Source organism: Pseudonaja textilis, chromosome 15 (genome assembly GCF_049901715.1).
Source record: "Pseudonaja textilis isolate UNSWEBS1 chromosome 15, rPseTex1.2, whole genome shotgun sequence".
NCBI classification, from domain to species: Eukaryota; Metazoa; Chordata; class Lepidosauria; order Squamata; family Elapidae; genus Pseudonaja; species Pseudonaja textilis.
In genome coordinates this window covers 11,736,862-11,759,413 of record NC_142004.1, presented here as the reverse complement: position 1 = coordinate 11,759,413, position 22,552 = coordinate 11,736,862, and the positions used below count along the sequence as shown (strand labels likewise).

The 22,552-nt window shown below is 49.8% G+C and overlaps 1 protein-coding gene across 14 annotated transcripts in view; it reads left to right on the top strand.

The window, feature by feature from the left end:
• The window catches only part of DEPDC5 (DEP domain containing 5, GATOR1 subcomplex subunit), a 54,298-nt gene that overhangs the window by 24,255 nt on the left and 7,491 nt on the right, over nucleotides 1-22,552 (top strand). For 5 of the 14 annotated variants that reach the window (XM_087913546.1, XM_087913542.1, XM_087913543.1 and 2 more), the window contains exons 22-35: nucleotides 166-375; nucleotides 3,182-3,317; nucleotides 3,963-4,060; nucleotides 5,107-5,169; nucleotides 7,553-7,736; nucleotides 9,095-9,252; nucleotides 9,877-9,994; nucleotides 10,458-10,625; nucleotides 11,652-11,871; nucleotides 12,811-12,947; nucleotides 15,857-15,965; nucleotides 18,782-18,844; nucleotides 21,847-21,992; nucleotides 22,411-22,488. In XM_087913546.1, coding sequence (XP_087769672.1) covers nucleotides 166-375; nucleotides 3,182-3,317; nucleotides 3,963-4,060; nucleotides 5,107-5,169; nucleotides 7,553-7,736; nucleotides 9,095-9,252; nucleotides 9,877-9,994; nucleotides 10,458-10,625; nucleotides 11,652-11,871; nucleotides 12,811-12,947; nucleotides 15,857-15,965; nucleotides 18,782-18,844; nucleotides 21,847-21,992; nucleotides 22,411-22,488 — 1,888 coding nt within the window. The remainder of the gene's footprint in view (nucleotides 1-165; nucleotides 376-3,181; nucleotides 3,318-3,962; nucleotides 4,061-5,106; nucleotides 5,170-7,552; nucleotides 7,737-9,094; nucleotides 9,253-9,876; nucleotides 9,995-10,457; nucleotides 10,626-11,651; nucleotides 11,872-12,810; nucleotides 12,948-15,856; nucleotides 15,966-18,781; nucleotides 18,845-21,846; nucleotides 21,993-22,410; nucleotides 22,489-22,552) is intronic. The other 9 variants (XM_087913548.1, XM_026717101.2, XM_087913547.1 and 6 more) reach the window with 3 other exon arrangements.

The following is a 22,552-nucleotide window of genomic DNA, read 5'->3' as shown; positions in this document are numbered from 1 at the left end:
GCTGCATAAAAGGATGCCCCTAGAGAGGATGGTCTTCAGCCCTCGCAGACTGACTGGCTCCTGTTTTGCTGCCTTGGAAGGGGCTCCTGGCTTCAAATCAGCGCCGGATCTTTTTGGGAGCTCCTGGAATTTCCTTGTTGAAGATGAGTTTCTCCCCCCTCACAGATCACCTTGAGAACATGTTGGAGTCTCAGCAGCGAGACTCGAGCGCCCCTGGAAGATTTCACGTGGGGAGTGCCGAGTCCCGGCTGCACATCCGCTCTGCCGGGGGAGGATACACACCACAGCGGGCGCTGATCAACCCTTTCGCCCCTTCCCGGATGCCCATGAAACTCACGTCCAACAGGAGGCGCTGGATGCACACGTTTCCCGTGGGTAAGGGACTCCTCCTTGATCTTTATTGGTGTGCGTAGTTGTGTGTAATATGCGACATCTTCTTTAGGGGGCTTCTGCCAACCATGGGGGTTCTGCAACCAGCTTGGTTTGCTTTGCTTTTTGTTCTCTGGTTAGAGCTGCTTCTGTTGTCATACTCTCTGAGACCCATAGCCCAGTCAGGAAAGCTTGAGTCGATTGATTGATTGATTGGCTATGTGCCATCAAGCTGTTGTCCGCTCTTAGCAAGCACATGAATAGGTTTTCTCCAAGATGCTTCCCGGCCCCCCCAATCAAATCAAACCTTTTCTGATGACCCAGGGTGGGATATAAAATAAAGTCCCCAAAACAGATGAAGCCCCTTTTATTTATCCTCCACCTTGCTACAAAGCTGCGAATATCCTTGACTGGAGACAAAAAAAACTCCCCCACAAACAATTACGGAAAAGAGGAAACACCATTTAAACTAAAAATGCTTATAAATTATGAAGAGCAAAAACAACACAAACCACAGCGAAACAATTAAGGGAACCAGACAAAGATAAGGGCTTGAAGACGTCCACAGATATCGGAACACACACCAGGAAGGACGCCAAACTCGGAGAGGAACGGATAGACTAGAGATATTTCCACGCTTTGTTTCCAGCACTGGTCCATACGCATGTACCAGTTCTGGCATCTTCCCAACTGTGTGAGTGTTTGTCGTGCTTTCAAGTCTGAAATTCTTGCTCCTGCCCTGCCAAACTAATTACTTCAGTTTGGCTTGTTTGGACTTTAAGTTACAGTTTGCGTTTACCCTGTTTTGGGCTGAATTCTCTGCAGTCAAAAGGCTGTTCCTGGAAGAGTTTTTCTCCAGCCAGAAGGTAACCTGGACGCTGGGGGCAAAGTTGGAGCTAATAAAGGGTTTATCTGATTATCTGACTGTGTTGCCTTTGTGCCACGCCCCTTTGGGTCATCACACCTGCCTTGGCGACCTTTCTCTTCTGCAGTTGGCAAGGCTTCCCTGAAGGCCTCTGCAGCCAATAATAGAACTCCAGATCATGCGGAGCTCTGTTATCGGCTTCAGAGGCCTTCAGGAAAGCCTCGCTGGCCTTGCCAGCCACAGAAGAAGTTTTCAAAGGCCTCTGACAGCGAAAAGGAGGCTGGGAGCAACACACACAAGTCAGTGAAGACAGTGGACGACTTCCCCCCAAAATAAGACCTGGTACCTTTTGGGTGGCAAAAAAATATATAAGATAGGGTCTTATTTTCAGGGAAACACGGGTATATTGTGGTTTACATAGAACAGTGTGAGCAATCTTGGAATAAAACTGGGCTTTTATTTTGTTTTTGTTAAATTAGCCACAGCAGGCTCTCTGGCTAAGGCTGAGCCTGGCTGAGGACGGTACTCTCAGTTTCTGAATCTTATTCAAAAGTATTATGTAAAACCCTTGACTGACTCCCGTCTTACTGAACGTGGAAGTCACTGTCCAGAGGCCTACTTGACAGCTACGTCATATGGAAAGTTGCTATTTTGAATGTAAGATGCTTTTGACAAAGTCGTTCAGTCCAATTCTCCAGTGGGCACCATTTCATCGGGCTTGTCCAAGTCGCCACCTTGTTTGGGTTCTGTGAGCTCATGCGTCCCTCACTAGGGGCGGTATCTAGCCGTTTTACCTTTTGTTTGCCTCTTTTATTGCCTTGAGGTTTTCCAGTCCTCAAGCTCTGATTCTTGCCAACTTGCATTGGGTTTCCAAACTATCCAGTCTTTAACTTTATTAGCGGTGCTTCCAGTGAGCAACTTGATTTTGTTTCATCTGCTGTTGAATCGTTTGCTCTTCTGCTCCTTGGTCTTCTCGATAATCACAATCTAGAGGCATTATTTTTTGTCTTCATTCAGCTTGTTTTTACATCTAATGTCTACAGACGCACAGCTGTGGAAACAGGCCTCTAGCAATGCGGAAGTGTGATGCCTCTGCACTTCATTATTTTTTTGTAGTTCTGTTATAAACTTTTTCCCAGGGAGCAGATGTCTGCTTGAATCGAATTGAATACTTTACTTGGCCCAGTGCGATTAGACACACAAGGAATTGCTCTCTGGTACAGAAGCTCTCGGTGCTTGGTGTATATAGTCACCACCTGTCAGTCCAGAAGGCTTTCGGTGTGGCCAACCAATGCAGAGTAAAGAAGAAGCATGATGCCACTTGAAACACGAAGCCATAAACCAGGGGTGGGCAAACTTTTTGGCTCGGGGGCCTCATTGACTTTTAAAATTTGACAGACGGGCCGCCACCTGGTGTCAAAATACCTGTCATTACAAGTCAAAATCAAATGAATGCAATCATTCAATCATTCACATCAAACCTTAATTCTGTACCAATCTTCGGCGGGCCGGATTAAAAAGACCAACGGGCCGGATGTGGCCCGCGGGCCGTAGTTTGCCCACCCCTGCCATAAACATTAAAAACTTGGTAGCAAAGACAAGCTTCCACATGCAGCCCCTTATTTCAACCCTCTTCTGCACCCCATCCCAGCACATGGGGGGGAAATGTCATGCACTCATGTCAGTTTTGGGCTAGCAGTGCGTATCTTCACGCTCCACTGCTCAGTAATCTCTCCTGGTTTTTCTCTGCGTATAACAACTGGCTTACCAGCCTGTAGCTGCCTGAGCCTCTATTCCCCCTTTTAGAAATGGAACCTATGCACTGGAATGATGCATGCGGAGAGAGAGAGAGAGAGAGAGAGGAAGGGAGAGATAATAACCCAAAGAGTATTTCCGTCAGCTTTGATTAGGGAGATTAATGAAACAATAAATCTTACGATTGGACAGGTCCTTCTGGAGAAGCCATCCAGATCCACCACCTGACCCGTCAGAACATGGCCGAAATGCAGGGCAGTGGGCAGCGGGACTGGACTCACTCCTCAGCGGAGCTGTTGGAACTTGCTTATCACGAGGCGGCTGGCAGGTAAGGGGAACTCAGTGGGCGCCCTGCCGTAACATGACCCTCCTCCCACTCAGGAGAAATTGCTCAGAAACCTTTTAGGCGGATAGGATGTTTATAGCTTGGAGTTGAACCGTGGGGTCCTTTGTACTCTCTGAGCTTGGCTATTTGCTGAGAAATGTTGCATTACCCAACTAGGTAATAACATCAGTGCCTTCATCCTTGCACCGGTGACGTTATCTAGCTGGGTCACGAAACACCTCTGGAAGAAAACAAGCTCAGAGAACACCAAGGAACCCACAAAAACACCTGTTCCTGTCATTTGATTTCCATTTTAGCCTGCTACTTCCATTTCTCATTTTTCTTACGTGTGCCCAATGAGGTTATTTTTTTAAATTGCCTTTTGATTTTTTTTTTCTCGGCCTGGAGAACCTTCATGGTGGCAACTGAATAGATCCTGGCTGGAAAGGATGTTTCACATCCGTTTTAAAAGCACAAGGCAGGTGGCTCACGTTGCCTCCTCTCCTTCGGTTGACTGGCAAGGCGCTTGCTGAGCTCCCGCGGCTCTTGCTTTGGCTGAGGTCCCTTAGGGAGGGGGATGGAGTTGGGGGTCTGGCCCCAAGCAGAGGCACCCTAGTCCCAGGTGGGTCTCTTTTTCCTTCCCTCCAGGCATGGCCTCTCTAGGCAGTCGGAGGACAGCACTTCCTGCCTGAGCTTCAGGGACATGAAGGATTATCCAAACCAGCTGGCGGGCAGCCAAGGTCCAGGTAAACAAGCCAAAGATTCCGGGCTGAGGCGGAGGTTGCTTCTCCAGCTGGCCTGACTCTCGTCCACAAAACCCACCTGGCTTTGGATGCCTTAAGGTAGCCAGGAAGAGCTGATCCCACGAACCGTTTTAGCCATTTTCCTGCTGCTAGGATTTCATGGGCGCTCAAAACTGAATGGCTGCTGGAGTTTTGGCAACTTGAACAGAACAAGAAGAGTTGGAAAGGGCACTAGAGGTCATCTAGTCCAAGGCCAGCCCTTCCATAGTTAATTATTCTCACCGTTAGGAAATTTCTCCTCCGTTCTGGGTTGCTTATGTCCTTGGTTAGCCCCCGTCCGTTGCTTCTTGTCTTGTCTTCAGGTGCTTTGGAAAATGGGTTGAACACCCCACCCGCCCTTCTTTGGGGCAGCTCCTCAAATACTGGAACACTGCTATCACGTCGTCCCTAGCCCTTCTTTTCACTAGACTAAACATACCCAATCCCTACAACCTTTCTTCATATGTTTTAGCCTTCAGGCTCCTAATCTTTCTTGCTCTTTCCAAAGTCTCAACATTTTTATAATGTGGTGACTAAAACTGGATGCAGTATTCTAAGTGAAGTCTTACTAAGGCTTTATGAAACGGTACTAGTACTTCACGTGAGCTTGATTCTATCCCTTTGCTAATGCAACCCGGAACAAGATAGTTGTCTGTTCTCCTGTCGCAGCCAAGTTCCTTCTCTGTTGCCTTTGTCCGTGTGGGAGGTGGTGTTCCTGGGATGGGGGCTCCCTCCCTTCAAAGAGCGACTGGAGCAAGAGAAACCTCCTTTGGGTTGGTGGCTAAGAAGCGTGTAACCCCCCTTGTTGATTAGAATCCTCACAGAACTTTACAGCATAAAAATAATAATAAACCCAAGCTGTAGCTTGTAGATTTTAAAAGCAGGTCAGGGCTGAGGCGCAAATCAAGGGATGGATTTTCTGCGTGTCATATTATTTGTTCGACTTGTGTGTGGTCCTTCAGAATCTGATGCAGTTCCTTGAAAGCTCTCTGTATCCCCTTCCTTTTCAGCAAAGGCAGGAATGAATGCCCACCCACCCAACAAGGACCTGCTGGATGGCTCACCAGATCCAAGTAAGCACAGGGGGGCGGGTGGGGCAGAGAAGGTTAGCGTGCATAGCGCCGAGTGAGTTTGGGAGCTTTGACCCGTCGAGGTCTCTCGCACGGAACTCCTTCCCAGATGCCCCAGGAGGCAGACTGGCTGTCTCCCCCTCTGTCTGGTAGGGCCAATTTGGGGTTTGGCGGTCCCAGTTTCGGCTGCTGGAAATGTACCCATGCGCCATGTATCCATCCTCAGAAATGCTGCCTTCTGAGATCATAACAGATAAAAAAAAACGAAAGCAAAGGAGCAAGCCTGTGCCGGATGGGTTCTTTAGGTTTTGGGCTTGTGGTTTTTGTCAACATTGCTGCCGTCAGGATGGAGAGAGCCGCTAAGAAACCTTCTGATTCAAGCAGATCTTCTGGACTCAGGAAGGAACACCCAGCAGGAGATAAAGAGCAAAGGGACCGCCGGTGCTGGATCTCTCTCTTCAAAGGGTTAACAGCCTTTGCCTCAAAGCTCCCAAAGAAGCTGAGAGTCAGTTAGGCAGCAATAAGGCACAGAACGCAAATTCTTACTTTAAAGAAATGGTGCAAACGGGAAAGCCCGTTTTTAAGCCGCTTTGTGCATCATGGCCCGGAGGGAAAGCTTCCTCCAGATGTTTCTGCTCTGAGGCAGCCAAAACAGATTTCGAACGTTGATTTGGCTTAGCGATGTGCAGAATTACAACGACGGGCTTGTGGGTCCCATGTGAGTGATTCCTTCAAGAATCTTCCCCGGGGAAACTGCCCTGGGAAGCATCCTAGATGGGCCACCTTAGGTCAGCGATCCAAATGACCCCTAAGCAGCCTTTGCCTTGGGGTGGAGGTGAGCTTGGATGCTTTTTCACCCCCCCTGGGCTGTCAGACTCTGGGACAGCCCTACAAACCAGAAAGTAGATTGCCTTTCCCTCCTCTTCCGGAAGAAGGGAAGAGGAGCATCCAATCTCAGGCAGGGCTGTGCGGGATCTCAGGGTCACCGAGTCGTCTCTGGGCACCCCAGGAATGACCAGCTGGGAGGAGACGACGAACAAGCTGGAAGTGGCTGGTTTGGGGAGGCATATTCCCGCCAAGGTCCTTCTTGAAACCAAAGAAGGATGCTTTAAATTGGTATCGAAATGTGTTTGTGTGCATGCGTGCGTTCAATATATCTGCATCCCAACAACCTGGATTGAAACGAATGAGAAGTGCTAGGAATGAAATGAAGTATTAGACTCTGGAGCTGAGCTTTGGAGTCTTGGTGGATCAGCACTGGGGTGTCACCGAGGCCCCCGTTTCCGTCTCTCTTCCCTGAAGCGGAGCAGGAGGAGCGCTTCCAGGCCAGAGGCTTCTGGAAAGTTCCCCACCATCCTTCCTGCCCCCCTCCGTGCCCCCCTATCCTCTCTAGGGCACCTTCCCGCCTCTGCCAAGAAGATCCTTTTTTCAGAGTCCGATCCCTTGGGCCTTTTTCGTTGCTCTCCCTTTAAGGCCACCCCGTCCCAGTTTACGCAGGAGTGTTTGACAGGGGGGGCTCTTCGCCCAACGGAGGTATGAAAAATCTCAGGTTCTAGTGCTGGTCGGGTGACTTCCAAGGAATCCCGAAAGGTCCCGGGGACAGATCCCCTCAGCCGAAGGCCCCTGGGGTTCCTTCTGCCCCGAGAGTTGCGCAGGGGGGGAGGGGGTCGGGTGCCCTCTGTGCCGTGTACCTAGGAAGAGCTGAGGGGCGGCAGGTGGCCGGGTCCCATTCGGAGAGGGGGTCTCCTTTGGGGGCGTTTAGGGCAGGTCCAGCCAAACCGCTTTCCCCTGGATTTCCTTCTCCGGTTTCCGCTTTTCCTTGTCCTCGGTTTTTCCCCTTGCCTTTTGTGTTTCTTTTTGAGCCCTGGGAATGCCCCCAACCCCCCTTGTCTCTCTCTGCTGTGGCTGCCATACTGACGTGCCTGGTCTGCCAACACAGGCTCTCCCCCCGCCGCCGCCCCCGGTTCCTCTTGCACCGACGCAAGAGGAAGTCCTGATTTAATTCGCTGGATTGGGCTTCGAATCCTGGGGCTGCTCTGTGTTTTTGTGCGCCCCGTTGTGCTTGAGAGTGACGTTAATTCTGCAGCGGCTGGTTTGGCTTGGACTCCAAATCAGCGGGCAAGAGGGGAGCGTATTAACTTTCCAGTTGCATGATGGGAATGAGCTGGCATGGGCTCACTGCACTGTTTAACCGACTCTGTCTTTCTTCCCCCCCCCCCCCCCCCCCCCCCCCCCCCCCCTCTCCCCTCTGGATTTCATGTCTCTCACCCCTTGTGTGTCTGTTTCTCTCCACTGGCTTCTGTGGCACCTCCCACCATTCCTGGCTCCTGGTCTCTCCTCTTCCTCCTCCTCCTCCTCCTCACCCTCCGTACACAACACGAGACAGTTCTGACGCTGTCTGCTCCCCCCATAGTGCCAGGCTTCTGTTGTACTGTTGGGGTGGACTGGAAGTCTCTCACCACTCCAGCCTGTCTTCCTCTGACCACGGATTACTTCCCGGACCGCCAGAGCCTGCGGAACGACTACACCGAGGGCTGCTACGATCTCCTCCCTGAAGCGGACCTGGAGAGGTGCGTCTGCCTGGCTGTTGCCTGAGCCCCCACCGAGCGTTGGCTAGGAGGAGGAACGCCTCGGGTTGTCCTCTCTGCTCTGGCCTGACCCCAGGGGCCACTGGTCAGCTTGTCCTTGCGAGGAAAGCGATGGCTCTTTTTCTCCCCCTCAGGCCGAATGAGCCACAGAGAGGAGCCGGGCTGGGCCTGTCTTTTGACGCAGCCATTCAGAAAAGCTGCATGCCACCGACCGAGCTCCCTGGGGCCTTCATTCAGGCAAGGGGCTCATTTCAGTCCTGTCCGGCCAGTCTCCCTCCCTTGCCTAAACCTATCCTCACCCTGCCCTTGTCCGGGACCTCCCCGGTTGTAGCTTTCGCGTTTCTGAATTTGGAGCTTTCAATTCCAGCAAGGGCACCTCTGCAGTGCCCAGGCCCGGACGGACGCTTGTGGCGTCCTCTTCCTTCTCCTCCTCCCTTGGCTGGGCTTATGGGCGATCAGGCCTTGGGCTGCTTCTTGGGGTGCCACACACTCATCGCGTGGGGCACTTGACAAAACAGTCTGGAGTACCAAATGACTTCCCTTGAGTAGGTTCTTCCCACTCGACAATATTTCTGGGGAGAAGGGGAGCAATCTTAGGGCCAGCTGATTTGCCAGCGCACCCAATCATGGGGAGGAGGGAGCACTTGAGCCGAGTGAAAGGGTGGAGGGTAGCACCCTCCAGCCATCCAGGGAGCCATGCCAGAGCAAGGGGCACCCCCAAGAGTGGCACCAGCCCGCCTTAAGGACACCCGGAAGGAGGAACAGAGGCGGCAGCTGGAGCTTTGATTCTTTCATTCATTCGATTATAGATCCACCCGCCTCACGTTTCTGACTCTGGGTGAGAAATAACATAGATAAATACATAATATAAAGAATAAAGCTCACAGCAGCCTGGCATCATCCAAAGAACCATTGACATAGGAGAATCTATGTCAGGATGGTTGTAAGTCGAGACACAGCACCATTTTAGGATATTTTGACAGTGGTCATTATGCAAACACCGCAGTCGTGAAATGAACCCAATTTTCTGCAATAGTCATTTTTTTTGCCAGAAATCAGGACAAATTCCTGCCAAAATCCCCACCGTGACCGATCATAATTCAAGGACTACCCGTAGAGGCTCCTCTGGGATCTCTTCCCCCTTTTTGGTTCCCCCGAGGTGATGGGGGCAGTGCAGGGCCTGGGGCTGAAACTGTTGGGGCCTGATTCTGGGGGTCCCAGCGCCCCTTATTCCTGGCCTCCTCTGGGGAAGAGGGCGTAATGGATGGGGGGGGGTCCCCTGGGTTGTATTGCCTGCCTATGATGACACACACACACACACACGCCGCTTTCTTCCCCAGGAGGGACGAGGAAGGCCTGCTGATGACCGCCCAGCAGGTCTTTGAGGAATTCATCTGCCAGCGCCTCATGCAGGGCTACCAACTCATTGTGCAGAGCAAGCCCCAGAAGCCAGCAGCGGTCCAGCCTCCCCTTAGCAGCAGCCCCCTCTACAGCAGAGGTGAGTCCCCATGTTGGGGCGTGGGGGCAGCCAAGGGCACCTGGACCAGGGAGAGGCGGAAGGTAACCAGCCGTTGGCCTGTCTGAGCGAGCGTGATACGCAGTGGACCTGGTGAAGGGTATGATGTGCCTGGTCGGATGAGATCCAGCCATCTGAGCTCACAGCTGCTCGAGAGCAAAAAGCACCCTGGGATGGCAGGTGAAGATCAAAGAACGGCGGATAAGATTTTCCTGACCACGAACTACTCAGGAATAGAGAGACCCTTCCCAAGTTATAGCAATTGTCCATGTCTAGGTTGATGAAAACCAGCCAGTCCAGGAGAAATAAGAAAGGAATAGGAAAAAAAAGAGAAGCTCTTTGTGTAAGCTGGGAGAGCGTGTGAGATGTGTAAAAGGGTGTGCGCGAGTAAAGTGTAAGCTTTTCTCTTCCCTGGGTGTCCCATTGGCTCCTCATACTTGCTCCATCGCTCTGTCTCTGCCTTGAGGGGAAATCTTTCTGGATAGAATCAGGCTGCTGCAAAGCAACGCAGGGAAACCATGTGATGGCTGATTTCCATGCCTTCTCTGCTTACATTTCCTGGGGAAATTATCTGCACGTCTAATTCGTCTTTTCATCTCCGCCCAGGTCTTGTGTCACGCAATCGACCCGAGGAGGATGACCAGTACTGGCTGAGCATGGGCCGGACCTTCCATAAAGTGACCCTGAAGGACAAAATCATCACGGTCACCCGGTACCTGCCCAAGTGAGTGTCCGCTCCTGTGTCCACTCTGGGAGCAGGACATGGGGGTCACTGGAAGTCTTGCAGGGTCTCTTAGGGCGGGGCCTCCATTCTTGGCCATTTGAAGGCTTGTGGACTTAGGGATGGCTGACTGAGGAATTCTGGGAATTGAAGTCCACAAGTCTCAAGTTGGAGACTCCTGCTTTAGAGCATTGGAAAAGAATCCTGAAAGCCTGTCAAAGCCCTTTGCTTCGCCCTAACACAGGCTACACATCCGGCAGCCACGCTCACTCGGCGGCTTTATATTCCCCAGGGAAATCAGCAGGCCGTTCCTAGGGTCATCAGGTTTCACTGCCTTGTGCCTGAGAGTAGGAAGGCCAGGAGGAGGCGAGAGTCATTCATCAACCCCTGTCATGTTCAAAGAAAAGACCTTCCCCCGTGCCATCTGACTTGAAAAGGCTTGCTTGGATATTTTTGTTCCTTTTAGGTACCCGTATGAATCTGCCCAGATCAACTACACTTACAGTCTGTGTCCTTCCCACTCAAACTCAGAGTTTGTCTCTTGCTGGGTGCAGTTCTCCCACGAGAGGTTAGAGGAATATAAGTGGAATTATCTGGATCAGTACATCTGTTCGGCTGGTTCGGAAGATTTCAGGTAAGCTGAGGGCCTTGGTCCTCCCAACTCTTTATAAATAGGTGCTAAGTGAGCACCTGGTCCTTTAAAAGGATGCCCTTGTGAGGAGTCCCAAAGGCAGGACGGCCAGCCTAGGTGAGCTAATTCTGGTTTATTGTAAGGCTCGTTGACTGAAACGTGCAACTCTGAAGGTACAAGCCACTTCTAACAACTTGATCCCTTCACGCAAGTCCTTTTTTAAGTTTCTTCCTCTGTTTGTGAAGCCACTGAGGCTCCTGGCTCTCTTGCCTGGTTGCTTCGTGGGCAGCTTCTTTTCCCCTCATCCCCCAAGGTCATCCATACGGTCTATTACAGAATGTTAGGGAGAAATACGTTTTTTGCTTATCTTTCTTGCGTTTCACAGAGAATTTGGAATTCATAATAATCACAGCTGCATCAGCAATGTGCATTCTCCATGAACCCAAATTCAAAGGGTCCCGTACGCTCAGCTAGAGGGAAAAGGGCTCTGTTTCAAGGATCGATCCCCCGGATTCTGACACGGGGAAGTGCCATCTCCAAATCAGGGAAGAACCCGTGCAGTGCAAGGGATGGCAATAAGGGTACCAATAAAAGAGAATATTGGGTTGAAATGAGGCGTCCTGGTCGCTCTCTGAACTTGGGTGTTTTCTTGCAGACGTTTCATTACCCAAACTAGATAACATCATCAGTGCTAGGGATGCTAGCTAGTTAGTGCTAGTGGTCAGAGCTAGTGCTAGCACTGATGGTGTTAATTAGTTTGGGTAATGAAATGTCTGCAAGAAAGTCCGTTCCTCCCTTTCTTCCAGCTTTTAATGGTTAAACTGAAGGTTGCAGGGATGTATTTGTAAGAGAGAAAGACAGACAGACAGACAGACAGAGGAAGGGAGAGGGGAGAGAGACAGAGACACAGAGAGAGAGACAGAGAGAGAGGAGGGGAAAGTCAGTGTCTGATGACAGCTTGTGAAAGCCCCATGGAGGAAACACTGGCTTGATCTCTGCCTCCTCGGCTGCCGCTTTCTCTCCACACAGCCTGATTGAGTCGCTCAAATTCTGGCGGACGCGTTTCCTGCTCTTGCCGGCCTGCATCAGCACCACCAAGCGCATCATGGAAGGCGAAGCCCACTGTGATATCTATGGCGGCAAGGCTCGCTCCGACGAAGAGGAGTGGCAGCTCTTGGACGGCTTCATTCGCTTCGTGGAAGGGCTGAACCGCATCCGCAGGCGGCACCGTTCGGACCGGATCATCCGGGTAAGTCGGGACACCCAATCCGGAAGCTTCAAGGGGCTTCCCCACCCGACCTCTGGTTGCGGAACAGAACCCGGCTGTTACTCCCTTGTAGGAGGAGCACAAGAGCGTCTCAGCCTCCTGACCAATGGAGGGTATTTTTTTAAAAAAAAAGGAGGGTGAAAATATCCCCATATGAACAAAGTAAGACTTTATTTACCTATCAGGTTTGTTTCCGGCTGAATCTTCCCGTGTCCCATCAGCTTACAACATGCTAAAATACAATTTAAAAAATGTCCAATTCAGATGACCAGCATTGGAAGGTTATGCAATGCCTTCATCTCTGCTTTCAAGAAAGTGATACAACAAATTCTCTCGGGAGCTGTTGTTCCTCATAGATAAAAGGCAGAAAGCTCCTTTTGTCAGGGTTCCGACGATGCCCTATTTAAATCATGAGCCTCAGGCCAAGCTTCAAAAGATATCCAGTCATTTATTAGGAGCTTCATGTCGGCACAGACCAAATGAAGCCAACTCTGACCTCACTTAATCTGCACTTTAGCTCTGACCCTGTTTCCCCCTCTCCCCAAGATGTGTCATCAGTCACCTTCCCCAACGAAGCAATTTTGCGGGTTGTAGAAGTCCCTCCGGCCACGGTGGGTCTCCTTGGAAATGACCTTGAAGTTGCTGGCTGGAATGTGCTTTGTTTTGACTGAAATGCAAGTTCACGATGCAGCTGTGAGGTTCAATTCCCAATCCCCTTTGCCTACGTCAACTGGAGAGCAGGTCAGGAATGCCTTGTGAATTGACACCTGTAGCTTTCCTATAACTCCGGTTCCCAGAATCCTTTGCAAAAATTCACAGCTGTCCTAAAACTGACACCCCCACCTCCTCCCCCAGGTCCCCATGAGCATCTCTTCTCTTCCCCTCCTCTCGCTGACTCTTCGCTGTCTTCCTCCTGTCCAGAAAGGGCCTGCAGTGAAGGGCCTGCAGATCACCAGCCCCCTTCCTGCCCCCTCTCTGGAACCTCCAGGGCCACCTCCGCTGGCCAAGAAGGGGACCTCCGCGCTCTCGGCTCTCTTAGAGATGGAGGCCAGCCAAAGGTGAGTTCCTGGAGAAGCACACCTGCATGGAATTGTGCCACTCTCTCCATATGTACATCCACCCATCCCAGTTTCTCAGTTTAGGAACCTGCATGCTTCATACCTGTGGCACTGAAGTGGTTCCGCTGATCGATGACTTGGATCTCTTTGGAAGAACCTTTTGAGTGCATAGGATCTACTTCATGTGCGCACGCTTGATAACCCTCTCTGGAGTCTTCCACCCTTTTCATGCCTCGATACCCCACCAGTCAAATTTGGCGTCAAGGCTCCGACTAACAAACCCAAGCAAATCAGAACTCTGAGGCTAGGATCCTTCTCAACATTCTTCTTCATTGGGTACATCCCATCGGCACAGCTTCGAAGGAAAACCAACTCCAAATCCCACGGTTTCAGTGTACTTAAAATAGGGAATAACCCCAACCCCAGGTGTCACAGGTCACGTTGGCCAATTGGGTTCGTTGACGGGCTCTCCAGGCACTCCTTCCCCAGCCTTAATCCGTTGCCAGTAGAGAAGGCCTTGGTTCTCGTGAGAAAGCTGTCTCTCTTGTGTCTAGCAAGGCATTCCAACCTCCTTCCCATTCTGTGTGGCAATTGAGGAACAGAAAGGTGGCTGCTGCCAGGTTCGGTTCGAAGCTGACATCTGGATCATAGATAGCCAGGATCCACAGAGTCTTTGAGATCATCAAAGTGTGGGCAATTATGGCCCCTTTTCAGCCTGTGGACTTTAACTCCCAGAATTCCTGAGTCAGCTGATAACTCCCAGAATTAAGAATAGTGACCAACACCTTGAAGGGAATCCAGAAACGAATTGGCAACCAGTGCAGCTCCGGCACTAGAAAAAGCGCAGAGAAGAGCAACCAGGATGATGAGGGGACTGGAGATTAAGGCATAGGAAGAACGGTTGCAGGAACTGGGCCTGGCTAGTCTAGGGAAGAGAAGGACCAGGGGAGACAGGAGAGCAGCCTTCCAATATTTGAGGGGCTGCCACAGACAGGAAGGAGTCAATCTATTTTCTAAAGCACCTGTAGGCCAGACAAGGAATAATAGGTGGGAACTGAACAATGAGAGATTTAACCTGGAAATAAGGAGAATTTTTCTGACATTGAGAACAATCAAGCAATGGAACAGAAATTGCCTTCAGAAGTTTTGGGAGCGCCATCGCTTGAGACATTCAAGAAGAAATTGGACTGCCATCAGTCAGAAATGGTCTCCCACTTGGGCGGGGGATTGGACTAGATGACCTATAAGGTCCCTTCCAACTCTGATTACCTGTTATCTGTTATCCTGCAACCACAGTGTTACATGCGTCACCCAAGGGGCCTCCAGAACTGTCCATGGTGCTGAGTTCTATGCCAGCTGTAGCTTCTGAATATTTCAAGGGTAACCCCAGGTAGAGCGCATTGCAGTAATCCAACCAAGAGGTGACCCAGGGCGTAAGTGACCGCCCTTAAAATGCACATTTTTACTTTTGAAATAATCAAATGGGTCCAATTTTGTATGAGACATTCGTTTGTTTAATGAATTGATTTTGTTTGCCACCATCTTACCACAAAAAGACTGAGTGTGGCTTACAATGTTAAAAAGAATAAAACAGTGCAAAATATTTATTCAGATAGTCCTCAACTTACAATCAAATTGAGTCCAGAATTTATGTTGCCAAGTGAGAAATGTGTGAGATTTGCCCCATTTTACAACAGTTACTACCGTATTAGTAGCATGATTGTTAAGTGAATCTGGCTTCCTCATTGACTTTGCTTATCAAAAAGTTCACAAAAAAATTAGTCACGTACCCTGGGGCACCTGTCATAAATATGAACCAGTTGTCAAGCATCCAAATATAAGACCATGGGGATACCGCGAGGATCATAAATGTGAAAAATGGTCATAATAAGTCCCTTTTTTCAGTGCTGTTGTAATTTAGAATGGTCACTAAATAAACTGTTGTAAGTCGAGGACTACCTGTACAATAAAAATAAAACAGTATAAAAACAGATTATCGGCTATAACAAAAGCACAGAGAGGGAGTGAGAAATGGGGAGGGGGGAGGCGGGGTCTGTATTAATCTATCAACCACTTGCAGTGTGATGCTTCCCCATTGGCGCCCCCGTAAGTGGGCAGTCCAGTGTGTGCATCTCTGTGGGTTCCTTGCCTAGTATCAAAACCTCCGATAGAAGCTGTGATGACCCAAAGGGGCATGGCACAGAGGCAACACAGATAAGCAAGAAAAGTCCCTTTGATACCTCCAACTTTGCCCCCAATGTCCAGTTACCTTCAGCTGAAGAAAAACTCTCCCAAGAACAGTCTTTACATGGAGGAAATTCAGTCCAAAAACAAGATACATATAAACTGTAAATAACCATCCACACAACTACAGACTGTAGTAATGAACTGGACAGGGCAGGAGAAGGAATTGCAGACTTGAAAGCTCAGCAAAACACACACAGTTGGGAAGACGCCAGGAACCCAGCTAAGCCTCGACAATAAAAGATAACTCACGATTTGCTTCCAACAAGTTGCTGTGCACAAACTCCCTTTTTAAACCCTGTGTTCCCAGCTGCAGCTAGTGAAGGGAATCAGGGCCCTTTCCTCCCCTTAAGCCACGCAACTCACGTTGCTCCCTTCTCCTTTCCTTCCTGCGTGCCCTAGGATGATGAAGGGGTGGGCCCGGGACTTCCTCTGAATTCCCTCTGCCTTGCTCTACTTCTCCCCTGCTCTGCCCAGCCGAACTGTGCCCTTCCCCAGCCAACAGAGCCACACTCCCTGTCAGCTGTTTAGCCTCCCCCTCGGAATCCGATTCCGACAGGGGCATGACAGGAGCTGGCATGGTCGTCGTGGCATGGAGGTGGGGCTTTTTCTTCTCCATGAAGGCCAAGAGATTTTTCATGGAGCCCTCTTTCTCTTGTTCCTAGGATATTAGGGGAACAACAAGCCGCAGTACTTGCTGGGAAGACCTCTATCCAGCCAGCAGAGACTGGCAGCATCGCCATGACCCCCACCTACATGGACAGTCCACGGAAGGTGAGGGCAGAAGCTTCAACACAGTGACACGCTCCTGCATAGGGCTCCGTGCATGTGGCTTGCATGCGCTCTCCGTTAACCGCTGACAGGGTCACCAATGTGAAATAAGGGATGAGTCTTGACACCAGACCAGGTGGAACAAGGTATGTGTGAAAGAGGTCGTATGCTGGCTGGGGAATTCTTGGCGTTAAAAGTCCACCCATCTTAAGGTGAGAAACACTGAGCTTCACAGTTAGCAAGTCTTTCGTTTTTTGGCGGGGGGTCTTCTGGGACAGTGTTGAGCTGAGGTCCTTGCCGTCTTTGAAGGTGAAAATGAGGTGTGTGTGAGTGTTGAAATGCTTGACCCACAGGGCAGCTCTTGCATTGCACGCCTGTTTTGATCGTTTTGGATCACCGGCGGGTGCTTAGGCCCAGTTGCGAGATGCTTGTCCTAGTAATGCCTCCCTTTGACACTTCAAAATGCAACCCTGGTATTCCGGTCCCTCCTGGTTGGGTTTAGGCTTGGGGTGAATGCTGGCTCAGCCAGGCCACTGCAACCTCCAGGCTGACTTCCAGTGCTTGAAATGTACCATGGCTGGCCAGCTGCAGGCTGCCTTCTGCAAAACATCTGCTTTTCCACCTGCTTTGAAGGTCACAGTCATTCAGCGAAACTCTCTTGGGCACTAAGTGAAACCCTGGAGAGGTTCCTGCCTCCCTGAGACAGTCAGAGCCAGAGGGCGTTTCAAGAGGTTGGACTTTGAATGGTGTGGCAGGGCCAGCACTTCCGTTTCTTCTCTGACACAGGCTTGACCTTCAGCTTGTCATCCCCCTTGGACCCTCATCTCCCAGAGATGGCTTAATTTGAATTCCTGAACCATCATCATCCTAGCCATCGTCTACCCACTGCAGGACGAAGGTCTCTTCCGCATGTCTCCAACCAATACGGTCCTGAGTCTTCCTTTGCCAGTTGGGGCCACCATACTTGCTGATGTCCTCGATCCATCTTGTTTTAGGTCTCTTTCGTGGACACTTTGGATCAAGTGGGATCCATCCCAGGACTGCCTTGGTCCACCTGCCCCCAGTTCCTTTTTGCTATGCGACCAGCCTGTTCCCATTTCAATTCTTTGACTCTCTTGATGATCCCGTGTACTTTCGTTTGTTCTCTAATCCGTGTGCAGGTCTTTCTGTCCTGTTTTGTAATGCCGAGCGTGGATCTTTCCATGGCTCTTTGCGCCACGTGTAGCTTTTGCATCGATTGTGAGGTTAGTGTCCATGTTTCACCAGTATATGTTAGAGCAGGGAGCACACGCAGATCGAAAACTTTTCAGGCCTAGAGAGAAGGAGGTAGTTCTTGAAAATTATGTTTAGTTTGCCGAATGCCTGCCAATCACATTTAACACGCTGTTCAATTTCCTTTATTGTGTCACTTTCCATTGAGATCTGTTGACCAAGGTATATGTAGCGGTCTACTACGTCTAGTTCTTCTCCAGATATAATTTCTTTTCTTTCTTTGATGAATTTATTAAACATAACCTGGCTCTTTGTCAGGTTTTATTTTTCAGCTCAATGGTTCTCCCAGCTCTCGTATGTGTCTTTGTGGCTCTTCTGGGTCTTGTGAGAAGAGGACAACTTCATCTGCAAATCTTACGTGATTTAAATAGCCGCCATTGATTTTTTTATTCCATCTTTTGCCCAATCAACCTTGCGAAACTCTTCTTCAAGGCAGGCTGAGAAAATGATAGGTGATAGATATTGTATTGCTTTGTCGTATACCCCATTCCATGTCCATTTCCACTTTAAGATCATTAAGGCAAATTGTCACCATTGTTTTTTCATATGTTGATTGTTGGCGCATAATCTTGGATGATTTGAAGCCTGTATTGTTCATTCAGTGGAATGATGCATTGAGCTACCCTGTCTGATAGACTTCCAAATTTTACTTTCAGAGTCTTTCAGCTTTTGGTTGGTAAGAAAACCAACTCCGCCACATCGTCCATCTTCAGTATTTCTAGTGTAGAGTAAATGCCTAGACCTATCAAATTAAACTCAGTTGTCATCTTTTTGTCGTATTTCACACAATCCAACGATGCCCCAATGCATTTTGTTGAGTTCAATCAGAAGTTCTCCTAGTTGAGCATCCATTTCCGTTGTTGTTCGAATGTTGACCGTTCCTATAAAGTCCAAAGGCAGCCTAATTTTAACCCAGTGACTCTTAACACCCTCTGCCTTTGTGCAGGTCTTTTCCACTGCTGTGGGTAGTTGCTCTGGGGTCTCTGGGGTATGAGGACCGTTTTGGGGGTCGCATTGGCATGTGGAAGGAATAGCCAATAATCTGCCACGCTGACAGATGTGATCGGCATTAATCTGGGGTAAAAACATAGACAATCACTTTATAGATTTTAAATCTTTGATTGGAAGCTGCCCAGAATTGGCTAAAAGATGGGCAACTGTTTAAAAGTTTTAAACAAAGAAATAACTAAATGCAAGCCAATGGTCGCCTGAAAGAGATTGCCTGCCTTTCTCTGGGCCTGCTGCTTCCGTGTTTCAGCCACAGGAGCCCCGAGCATCAGTGCAACCCGAACGGATGCAAAATGCGGAAGACGCCACATCTGATCCGGCTTTTCAGGGCAGCCTGGGTGGGAGCAGAAACCCTGTCTCTCCTTCGTGCATGCTCTGCATGCTTCCTCCTTTCACCTCGTGCGCTGCCACGCCCGCCTGCTGCGGTTTTCGTGCCCTGTTACCCTTCCACTTGGAGTGACAGATCTGCACAACGTGTCTCTCTCCCCCTGCCCCCCCCTTGTTTCTGTTGCTGCCTTTGCTGTTTCCCGGTTCTTCAGGATGGGACCTTCTTTATGGAGTTCGTTCGAAGCCCCCGCGCAGCGCCTCTCTTCCACACACAGGTCAGTTTTGGCAGGTCGAGCGCTCTTTGTGCCAATGCTACACAATGTACTCGGAGCCCACATTCCTCCCTGGGGAAGGCTGAGTCCGTCGGCCTTTCCAGGAAGACTAACAAGAAACACGACCAGAGGAACCACTTCTACTTTATTGTAAAGCTACGTTCACAGAATCTTGCAAGCCTGAAAGAACGAATCTCTCAATATCAGCCAGAAACTTTGGGCGGTCCCTTTCTCCACCCATTGTGCAGCTGAGGGCTGTTTCCTCTCTTGTCTGATTGTTCCCTCACCCTGTTTTTCAAGGCCTTCTTTCCCACATACCATGACAGAGTCAGCATGAGTTACCAGGATGTGGTTTGGTTGAAGAGAAAAATGCTTTTTGCCTGCCCCTTTTTGGTGCCTTTTCCGTTCTTGGACTGTCCGGTTTTCCTTAGAAAGCAACTAACCCAAAAGCTCTTGGCCCTTTTCCCTGTAGAGACAGGAGAAAAGTCTATGGGAGCTGGACCCCGCTCGGCCTTCAGCATCCTGCCTAGTTAGTGCCAAGGAACGGCGATGGTTTACAAGTTCTGGGCAACTACATGTATGGTGGGCTCGATGTTTGAAAGACCTGGATTCCCCATTAAAGGAGCTTACGCATAACAGCCTCCATTTTCTCGCTACAACCCATCATCACCTATCATTTTGAAAACACATAAAAATGCAACTAGAAGAATAGGGACCCCTTTGGTGGGAAGGTAACAGTGCTCCGTGCATCTTCAGCATTTAGTCATGCCGGCCACCTGACCACGGAGACGTGTTGGGACAGTGCTGGCTCTTCAGCTTTGTAACAGAAATGAGCACTGCCCCTAGAGCCAGAAAGGACGAGCACGGAGGTGCGAGGGGAACCTTACCTAAGATTTCTTTTATGGGCAAGAAAGTAAGTTGTACTTGGAGCAGTTTCTCCCTGACATAAATTGGGATTGCTTCTAACTAAACCAGGACAAGTCAAGAGTTTGTGGAAGATTTAGGAACTGGCAAAGGAATTAACCATTTCCAGTAAAAGAGGTAAAGATTCCTCAGTATTAATTCATAGATGCTGGAAAGAATCTTCTTTTTCTTAGCACAGAATTGGCAGTTGGAGATGTTACCATCGATGGGTGGCTGTTTTCTCATGTTGCTTTAGGGCAAATGGAAGTTGGCCTTTCTGAGGCCTGATCGTTCTAGAAGATTTTGTTCTTTGGGTGGAGTTGCTGTCAGGGCTGCAAGACTATCCATTTCTCAGGCTAAAATCATTTCATGGCCTTTGATGTAGTTCTTGAAACCCAAAGAGAATGGTCCCCATCCAGAGGCCATTTTCAGAATAAGTTGAGGCGCCCTCCCACCCTCTCATTCCCTTAATGAACTGGGAACAGGATGTCATGCCCTTGTTAGAGTCAGACTCCGAGGGAGAGGAGGAACAGCCGACAGGGAGTGGAGGTGTGGAGGAGGCTGGGGAAGGGCAGAGATCGGCTGGGCAGTCAGAGGCCCATCCCCTCTTCATCCTGGGGCACGCAGGGAGGAATGGAGAAGGAAACAACTTGGCTTACGAGAGAGGAAGCGGCCATGATCCCCCTCATTGGTTGCAGCTGGGGAGAATAGTATATAAGAGAGATGGTTACAACACAAGTTGCTAGAAGCAAAGTGTGTTTTATTTTGGGCTGAAGTTATCTTAGTTGGCGTCCTTCCAACAGACTGTGCCTTGTTATCTCCTTGAAGTTGGTAATTACTTATCCTGGTCCGTTGTGGAATTTCCTTCATTGTAGTTATATTTTGGGTTTTTATTTTACTTCTATCTGCTCACTAAGTTCGGGCTGTATTGCTTTCTTTTGAAGACTATTTTTGAATAAGTTTTATCTCCAACTGAGAATTATTTGAACAGTGGGGCCAAGTTGGTGGCATTAAAGGACATTTATTTACGTTTTGGATTTTGTTACATTTGTATTACATTCCGGGTGATCACAGGAATGACCCGGAAGCACATTTGGCACACGAGGCCTCAGTGGCATAGCAGAGAACACGCTGCGAGGTCCTGTCCCAGGTAAATCACGGAAGGCGAGCAGGTAGATGCTCTTGAACCTGTGGTGGAGAGAACAGTCCTGCACTTTTTCACGCCAGAGGAGTTTACGCAAGAACACTTTCTGTTGAATTGGCCTTTGACCCAAGTCCATCCATCTCCTACGTGACCGTCTGCATCTTGAAGGAGTTGCTCTCCCTGGGCCTCCCTGTGTCAGCGTTCCAGCAAGCCTCCAAGTCCCATCAGTAACTCCGAGACATGCATAACCTCAAAAGTACCTTTATTAGTAGAATAGCACCTGGCACATCTGTGGAATCTCGAAACTAAAAGTTTCACCGGACTTCCCACAATGTCCCAAACTACAGTCCATCCCCCCTTTTTTCCCATCATCACACCGCATGGACCAATCACTATCCATCCCATCCCTTTTTCTCTGCTGCACCACAACTAAGAAAATTTTATTTTGTCTACTAAGAGCTAGTCAGTTGAAACCACCCCCGTCCCACTTTCTCAGGCTATGTGGCAGCGTGGAATAGGGCTTCCAAAGCTGACACCCTGGTAGGCTGCTTGCAGTGAGTTGGAAGGGTCCCTCCTGCCCCTTGCAGTCTACGTCCTTCAAGACAGTCTCTCGCTCTCTCTGACCGTCCAGTCCTTGGTCCCCAGTCAGCTCCTCTGGAAACACCAGAAGAAGCTTGAACCAACGGCAGGGCTGTTTGTGCTCCTGATCTGAGCGTGGGAAGGAAATTCCAGGCCACCTGGATTATTATGTTACCTGTCTTAGCTAGTTCCGAGCATCCCACCAATTCTCATTTTCAGCACCAGGATGGATGTTTTCATTATTGAGGCATTGTGATGCTCCCGAAACTCCCAACTCTTACACAGGGCCAGCTCAAAGTGCCTCTGTGCACCTGCAGGGATTTTTCAGGTGTTTTCAGGCTGATGACCTCCATGGCGGCCCCCGCTTCCCTTCCCCCAGGTCTCTGTCGATCAGTCTGTCCCAGGAACCCTGGAAGGCGGCGCTGCTGTCAACACCGCCCAGCCTGTAGACCGTAGCAGTGTTCAAGCCAGCTCTCTCCACGGAGGGGACCAGATCTCAACCACCTCTGGTCCTGTGGAAAACAGGTAAGAAGGACCAGGTGGGGCTTTCGCTGAAGTTGGAGTAATAATCAAGGAAGAGTCATGTGAACTGGAGTAGGAGATCGGTCCTTAAGCCGACATGCCCTGCCTTTGTGACTTTGCCCTGCAGCCACTTTCCCTTGAGCCTCAGTGGCGCAGTGGTTGGAGTGCAGAACTGTAGGCTACTTCTGCTGACTGCCGGTTGCCTGCAATTTGGCAGATTGAATCCCACCAGGCTCAAGGTCGATTCAGCCTTCCCTCCTTCCGAGGGGGAGTAAAATGAGGACCCAGATTGTTGGGGGCAAGAGGCCGATTCTGTAAACCGCTTAGAGGGGGCTGTGAAAACACTATAAAGCAGTATCTTAGTCTAAGTGCTAATATTGCTATTCCCAGCCGAGGGTGTGTTTTCTTCCACTTTCTGCAGCTCCCAGCCACCCTCCGCCAGTTCCCTGACATCTTCATCTACTTTGTTGGAAATCCTTGAAGCAATGAAGCATCCCACGTAGGTTTCTTCAGCTCCCCTTGCCTCTTGGCAACCCTTGTCTGGAAGAGCGGGTGGCAAGTGG